The following is a 7,800-nucleotide window of genomic DNA, read 5'->3' as shown; positions in this document are numbered from 1 at the left end:
GTCCTCCCTCGGTATCTGTGGGAATTGGTTCCAGGACCCCCATGGATACCAAAATCCATGGATGCTCAAGGCCTTGATATAAAATGGCATAGTATTTACATGTAACCTAGGCGTATCATCCTATATACTTTAATCTTTAGACTACTTACAATACCTAATAAAATGTAAACAGTCATTCTATAGTATTATTTAGGGAAAAATGACAAGAAAAAGGCTGCATATGTTCAGTGCAGATGCAACCTTCCTAGGCCTAACTACATAGTACATGTCGGCAACAAGGTAACGTTGCCACCAATGCTGAACCTGTGAATGTGGAGGGCTGACTGTTCTATTATATTTATGTGCCATTCATCATAAAAAAAAAATGAGAAGTCTAATGGGGGTACCATGAAGAAACTGTGGCCAGTAAACCTCCCACACGGAGAGATTTGACAAGCAAGAAAACGTGCTTGTCTCAACTGGGTCACTAGGTGAAAGGAGAAAAAAATCTTGCCTAAGAATGTGAACTACAAGTCAGTATTGAAGCTAGGTTGTGTGGTTGAATGAACCTCAGTGGAGAATTTATTCAAGGCAGTCTTAGGTTGGTGGTGCCTCCAGATGGCTAAAAAAAGCAAGTCAAAATGTCCTCTATGAGAACTAGACCTCAGCAGGGACTAGCAGCAATAGTGAGTCACTATGGCAACAAATAAAAACTAAACATTTTTGCATCCTAGAATTGATGAAATAGGATCAGCAACATCTTAACAGTGGCCAGCTCAGTGGTGAGGTTATAGATCAAAGATAGTTTTCTGTATTTGATATAACATAGACATATTCAGTATTTGGGAAAGTAAAATAAATTTTCAGTTTTACACATACGGTGTCCTAGGTGAAATCATTTTGAAATATTACATCATACTAGGGTCCCTGAATATGATGGCTCCTTCCTCTCTTCTTTTCGTCAACAGCAGAGCTATTCTAATAGCTAAATTCAATTAGTTCCCTCCCTATCATCTTGTGAAATTCAGTCACCAAAGAGGAGATAACTGATGGTCAGGTATAATACCTCCATCAGACTGTGAATGCATGTGCTAAGAGGGATGTCATCACTGTCATTAACATTTTTGAACATCTACTAGGTCCAAGATGTTAGATAAAGCCTGACAAGAGGGCCCATTGCACAGAATTGTAAGTCTCTACTTTCATTCATATATTTAATTGACAAGTATTCGTTGGACACTTGTTATGCACTAGGAATTTAAAGAGACATTGTGGCTGATAAGCCAGGATATACACACAAATGAAGACTGGAGAAGACCATAGGCTTAGGGTTTGGAAATTTTGCTTTTCTGTTTATATAAAAAACTGATTGGGAGGGGAATTATGAGTTTATTTCCTGGTATATACACAGCTTGAGAGTATTAAATCTAGGATGTGCTGGGGGGTGGGGGCGGTGGAAGATGGCTATTCCTACAAAAGCTCAGGACAAGGAAGTCCCTTCAGGGAGAAGGAGAAAGTCCATCATCCCTAAAGCTAATGGCTTTGGAAATTGTTTATTCTCTATGAACCTCTACTTTATATTTAAAAATAAAATTTTGAATGCCTCAACCTGAAAAGCTTTGGCTATGGCCTGATCTTCTGAAGTAGTGGGCTTTGGAATCTGGCTTGGAGTAGTTTGGATATAGTCTAGTCTGGTGTGCTTTGAATGAGCCAGATAATGCCCTGGCCCTGGTGTTGGCTGGACCATACCTGGGGCTCCTCATCTATTTCAGTGACTGTCTACATACTCCAGGGAGCGAGCGTTGAATGGTCACTTACTTGCCCTTGTAAACTTGCCCTTGTAAGGTCGGGAAAAGGCTGAACTAAATACGTAAATAATGAAAGTAGACCCTGTTCTTGGGTGTAAAATGCTGCATAAGTACATTCTTTATTGTTATATCACAGATTTTAGACTAGAAATGGCGGCCTAGGGCAGTCGTTGGTTATCTCCTTAGGGATACGGGTTAAATCACATTATCATTGCACTGCTGGCGTGTAGGACATGGATGTTCATAAACATCCCCTGGAGTAACACCCAACACATAGCTCTACTGAGTCCTTTTGAGAACAGGCAAACCGTGGAGACTTGCTGAACCCTGGATGAACTGTGTACCTCCTCCGCTTGCCACCTCCTTCTTTCCATTTTAATAGCTCTTCCTATTTTTATACACATCTCTTCTTAAAGAGTTGCTTAGCTGCTAGATTTACCTCAAGGATTGAGGCATTTAAAATTTATTTTTAAATATAAAATGGGGGTTCATAGAAAACCCCTAATCAATTTCCAAAGCCATCAGCTTTAGAGCTGACTTTTCTCTTTCTCCCCTGAGCAACATTTTCCTGATCTTCTGAGGGAATATCCCTCGCCCCACAAACGCTCCAGCATCTCCTAATTCCCTCAAGTTGTATATATACCAGGAAATAAACTCATACTCCATCCTAATCAGTTTGCAATATACAAGGAAGAGCAAAATTCCCAAACCTTAACCCTATGGCCTTTTCAGTGTGTATTGATGGCTATATTGCAAACACCTGCGTAGCCAGGGCGCCTCTGCTTCACTCCGCTGCTTAGAAGCAGATTCTGCCACACATCCAGGGTTATGTAATACATATCTGTCACGGTCCACAGGACTAGGGGACTTTAAAAAATAATGATGACATAAAAACTCACAGTGGTAGTTATACCACGGAACCCTAGGTGAGAAGGCACCGCCACCCGCACACAGGTGCATGCACGCAAGGATGAACGTTCCGGCCGCACGCGTCCCACACACGGACGCGCACACCGGCGCCTCCCAACTGGCTGGCGGTTCCCGAAGCCGGTTCCGCGGACGCCTGCTCCGGCTCCGTGGGAAAGGCGCTTACGCGGCGGGGCCCCGGGCAGCGCCAGACCCGGCGGGCGGCGGCGGCATTGGCGCGGCCAGGCGAAAGGGGTTCCCGTAGCCAGCCCGCCCCGCCCCTCGCGCCCGCGACTCCGCCTCGCCTCGCCATGGTGGAGCAGGGAGACGCGGCGCCGCTGCTGCGCTGGGCCGAGGGCCCCGCCGTCTCCCTGCCGCAGGCCCCGGAGCCGCAGGCGGGAGGCTGGGGCCGGGGCGGCGGCGGGGGCGCCCGGCCGGCGGCGGAGCCGCCCCGGAGGCGGGAGCCCGAGGAGCCGGCCGCCCCGGAGGTGCTGCTGCAGCCCGGGCGCCTGGAGCTGGGCGACGTGGAGGAGGACCAGGTGGTGGCCGTGTTCGTGGTCACCTTCGACCCCCGCTCGGGTGAGGGCCGCGCCAGGGCCGGGGGCTCGGGGAAGGTCGGGGTGTCCCCGGGCTTTGGGGGCGCGGGGGAGGGGCTCGGTGCGCGCGCACCTGCCCTCCCGGCCCCGCACCCCGCACCAGCGGCGGCCCCGGGCTCCCGGGCTCGGGGAGGGGCGGGGGTCGGCACGTCCCCAGCTCCCTGCCTCGGGGCACAGCCGGGTCCTGGCGCCCGGCCTCTCGGAGCGGCCCCGAGGGCTTTGTTTCAGCCCCGCCGACCTCCCCTCCCCTCCCCTCCCCTCCTCTCCTCTCTTCTGAGTCCCAGCCCCACAGTGGTGTTCGCACTTCTCCAGTGACAGGAGATCCGGTTTGTGGCCGCGTTGGGTTTTGTTTTCTTTTCTTGAGGGCTAGAAGGTTTTTCACGTTGAGCGGAGGAAACCCCGCCAGGCGAGCGCCCTGAGCTCTCCGGCCTCCCCCTCCCCCTCCCCCTCCCCCTCCCCCTCGCCCTGCTCGCTCTAGCTCCCCGTAGCTTCCTCCTGGGTAACTTTCCTAGCGGCCAAGTTCACTTTCTCTGACTGCATTATTTTGAGGAATTAACGCCGGGAGCATTGAGGGATGGGGCAGAGGGTTTCAGCAGAAGGCTGATTAAAGGAGAAGCCTCCCCGATAGGCTGTCTTTCGGAGATGCTTGGAGAATTAAAGCCTTAGCCCACATAATCTTAGTCTAGCCACCCAGCAGAGAGGTGTGCATTTTCCAGGTGGGAGTCCGCGGGGGATAGAAAGTGGAAGAATGACCCTGCGCGCCCAGGAAGCCTTGGAGGGTCAGCTAGGGACTTCTGACTCTGAAAGCGGCTGTGCTGTTCGGTGTTGGGGGAAGGAGGTGTCATCGCAGGAGTCGTGGTGTCAGGGCTTAAGGAAACCCAGGTGTGACGGTCAATGTCTCCAGGGCAGCTGCTGGAGTGTGGAGTGCCTGTTCGTGCAGGAAAATATTGGCTGCTTTCTGGGATGAGGTGGGATGGAGTGGGGAAAAAAGGGGTTAGGATCTGGAGAAGGGGAATCCAGTATGGCAGCTGAGGATGGGTTCCAGGCCGGTAGCTTTGGGGTTTTCAGCTGTGGGACACAGGGAGAATGTGGGATTCACTGTGGAGCTCCATTTGTAGGGACAGAGTTTGTGGGGAGAATTCAGGCCTTTGTGACTTCTGCTTATTCCTTTGCCCCATTTCCATGGCTTTCAAACTTTTTTGACTGACCTATCATGTGAAATTAATTTTACATCACAACCAATATGCTCACATACATACAGTACTTACGTAACTGAAACAGACATTTCATGAAGTAGTGCTGACTCCTTCTACATGTAATGCATTTTTTTTTTTTTTTTTTTTTTTTGAGACAGTCTCACTCTGTCGCCCAGGCTGGAATACGCAGTGGCTCTTTTCTCTTTTCTTAAGTGTTCATCAGACATGCTGATTGACTCGCATTTGAGATTCCTAATACCAGTAGTTTGAAAAATATTGGTCTTTTTTGACCAAAGTAACCCGTAATACTAGACAAAAACCAATACTTTGTAACTAATCATATTCCTTATACCATACCCCATCATTTACAGGTAAACAGCTACCAGCATTTGATTTATCCTGGGAAGTATTTCAGAGTAGCTAGAAGGAATGGAAAGGGCGCATTCACACGATCTGATTTAATATTGGTAGCTCCAGTGGTAGAGTCTTAGGGAAGGGAAAGAGAAAAGAAAGTCTTATACTAATCACAGACAGAGTGATAGTTGATAATCTGATAATTGATCAATTATTGATATTGGCCAATTGACATTTGATATTTATTACAAATATTTGATATTTGATATTATTACACCAAAAGGCTAGTACCTGCCCCCATTCCTTGTCAGTCACAGGCAGTGAGCATGGCTTTGTGAATTTGTGTATACGGAGTGTGTGTGTGTGTGTGTGTGTGTGTGTGTGTGTGTGTGTGTGATGGTTTTCAGACTAAGGCTGCTGTGCGAAGAAGGGATTGTAACATACTTAGACACTTTGTGCAGGCATTTTACTATAATGCTGTTTGATTTATTCTGATCACTGCTCTGTAATTTGAGGATCATTTATGCTCAATTTATAAATGAGGGAACATACCAGGGATGCTTAGGTAATTTGGGAATATTAAGTAGCCAATAAATACTTGACTGTAAGTCGCATTGTCCTTCTAGTATACTATGCTGCCTGAACCCCTGGCATCTGATCCTTATCCAGGGATGGATGAGGAAGGAGGAAGAGCGAGCGCAGTGTGAGAGGGAGCACTTGTAACTTTTTTTTTTTTTTTTTGGTGGGGGGAAAGCAGTCCTTTCCTGCCCATAAATGTGTTTGTCTCTTGTCATCTATCCTAGTCCTAAATGGCACTTTGCATCCTGTAAAAATACTCTGATAGACCTTGTACCATATAATTTTATTTTGTATATATCTTAAAAGTAGGAGATGTAGTGAATGAATGCTACTGAGCTTCTGAGAGCCTCAAGGTTAGCACTAGAATAGGGCCTCAGAGAGTGTGGGATGTACCCCTTGTGTGATGGTTCCGGTGGAGTGAGGCCCATAGTGGCACAGTGAACTGGAGGCATCACTGGCCCAGCATCTTCCCCTCTCTACTGCTGAGGCAGATCTGCTGTTTGTTCCTATTTAATATTGGCCCACCCAGACTTTTGCCTCTCCTTCACCTGTGTGCGCAGTGAAGTGAATATTGACTTCTTTACCAAAATTAGCATATTGTCGAAGTTCTTACACAGGTGTGATTTGTCTGCCCTTTAGTTTCTCTCGCTGACCTGCCTGCTTAGCCACTTCCCCATGTCTCTCCCACCTGTGTCCTCGGTTTCCACTCCTAGGAGATCCTTCCTCCCCCCACCCCACACCCACCTCAACCCTCCCCACCCCGTCACTTACTGCCCGGGCCATGGTATTTTGTGCATCTTCCCATGTAATGTGGATAACTATTGGCATGTGTCCAAATCAGTGTGTGTGCATTAGAGAGAGGGAGAGAGTGAAAGAGGGAGAAGAGAATTCATAGCCGTGGTACATTTAGGAAGCAGAGTAAAAAGGAAAAGGAGAGGTGGATCCTTGTTAGAAGGGGTGTGTGTGTGCGTTTGAGCGGGAATATGTGCAGTGATTCTCTGACTGAGGTGTGGAAATGAAAGTAATCCTTTTGCACTTTTAGATACAAGTTTTGGAAAGCTGGGCTGGCCATCTGTGGGAAGAATCAGAGAAAGTCTTAAAGCTTATTTCCATCAGATTCATGGATTGAAAATTATGGTTGTTGAGTCTACAAGTGACTTAAGAACAGGGGCTTCAGGTTCAAAGCGAGGCTTACGTGTACACTCAGTCCTTATCTGGAGCAGGGGGCCCTCGGATGGTGGTGCTGATCATCTGGGCCACAAAGCAGCTATTGAAACCAGACCCAGATGCTAACTCTGCAAGCTGGGTGGAAGATGCTGGAAGCCAGAATATTGCTTTTTCATTTTGTTCAACCCCATGATTTAGAGCCTTGATTTTAATTTTACTTTTGTTATTTGGGTTTCTAGTAACATTTTCTTAGTCTGCTTGATTAAAGGAAAGGATATTGTCACACTTGGGGAACACCCCTGCCCCCAGATGGTGGCGAGAGCGGTTTCACCGTGTGGCTGAGGACGTGTGTGTGGGCAGGATGGAGGCCGATGAAGCTTTGAACATATAATGTCTGGGCATCTGTGCATCTGCCTCATTAGACTGTTTCTTTATAAGAGATTACACTGCCGCGTTTAGAGTTTTATTGTGGGTGTCTGGGAGAAATTCCTGTGCTCTGTGTGTTTGTACTGGGGCAGCTTGCAAGAGGAGGGGTAAGGTGAGAGGCAGATCACCTGCTGAGGTTTTCAAGCTGTTTCTCCCTTTCTTCTTGGGAATGAATTTCTACCTGTTCCTCCCTCAGCCTCTAGCCAGTGCCCAGAGTACATCTAAATGCCTATTTAATGTATCTAAGTGCTTCTATGTTTATGTCAGGTGAGTATATTTAAAATCACACACGCTAATTTTAATCTCTATAGATTCCCTGTATAGTCTATGAAACATAAGCATTTTTTCTTTTTTAAAACAATGGAGATGATGGAGGCCCAGTGAGATTAGGGCTAGGTCTGGTGTCTGAGGCACGACTTGGAGCGCTGCCCAGGTCATCTGACTCGTGGCAAATAATAAATGGCTCCAGCAATGGGTGGGAAAGTGACAAAGTAGAATGCGAATGGAAAATTTGGAGGACAATTTTAAGATGCAAACAACAGTCGTAAGCATGGACAGCTCAAATGCAGGCAAAGAAAAAGCCAGTTCTGATACCCGGCCAGAAAGTCTCGTAGGAAGAGAAACTGTCATGTCTGCGTCCTTCTCCTGTATTTACACCAAATGCCAGTGGAATACAATTGTGGTTCTTTTGCTTAATCCTTCCATGGCAGAATCTTTCCCAGGTGGTTGGTGATTCACCTGCTTGTGGTTTTCAGGGAGAAATCAGTTTGTAGCCATCTGCTGTGAAGT

General features: G+C 47.4%; 1 protein-coding gene across 2 annotated transcripts in view; it reads left to right on the top strand.

The window, feature by feature from the left end:
• Window positions 1-2,991: 2,991 nt before the first annotated feature.
• Window positions 2,992-7,800, top strand: part of DENND11 (DENN domain containing 11) — a 43,648-nt gene continuing 38,839 nt past the window's right edge. For both annotated transcript variants that reach the window (XM_028846389.2, XM_015135082.3), the window contains exon 1: window positions 2,992-3,272. In XM_028846389.2, the coding sequence (XP_028702222.2) occupies window positions 3,005-3,272 (268 nt within the window). In that variant the 5' untranslated portion in view covers window positions 2,992-3,004. The remainder of the gene's footprint in view (window positions 3,273-7,800) is intronic.

Source organism: Macaca mulatta, chromosome 3, assembly GCF_049350105.2.
Source record: "Macaca mulatta isolate MMU2019108-1 chromosome 3, T2T-MMU8v2.0, whole genome shotgun sequence".
Taxonomy (NCBI): Eukaryota; Metazoa; Chordata; class Mammalia; order Primates; family Cercopithecidae; genus Macaca; species Macaca mulatta.
Note: the sequence above shows the minus strand (reverse complement) of the source record. Positions and strands in the feature narration are given on the sequence as shown.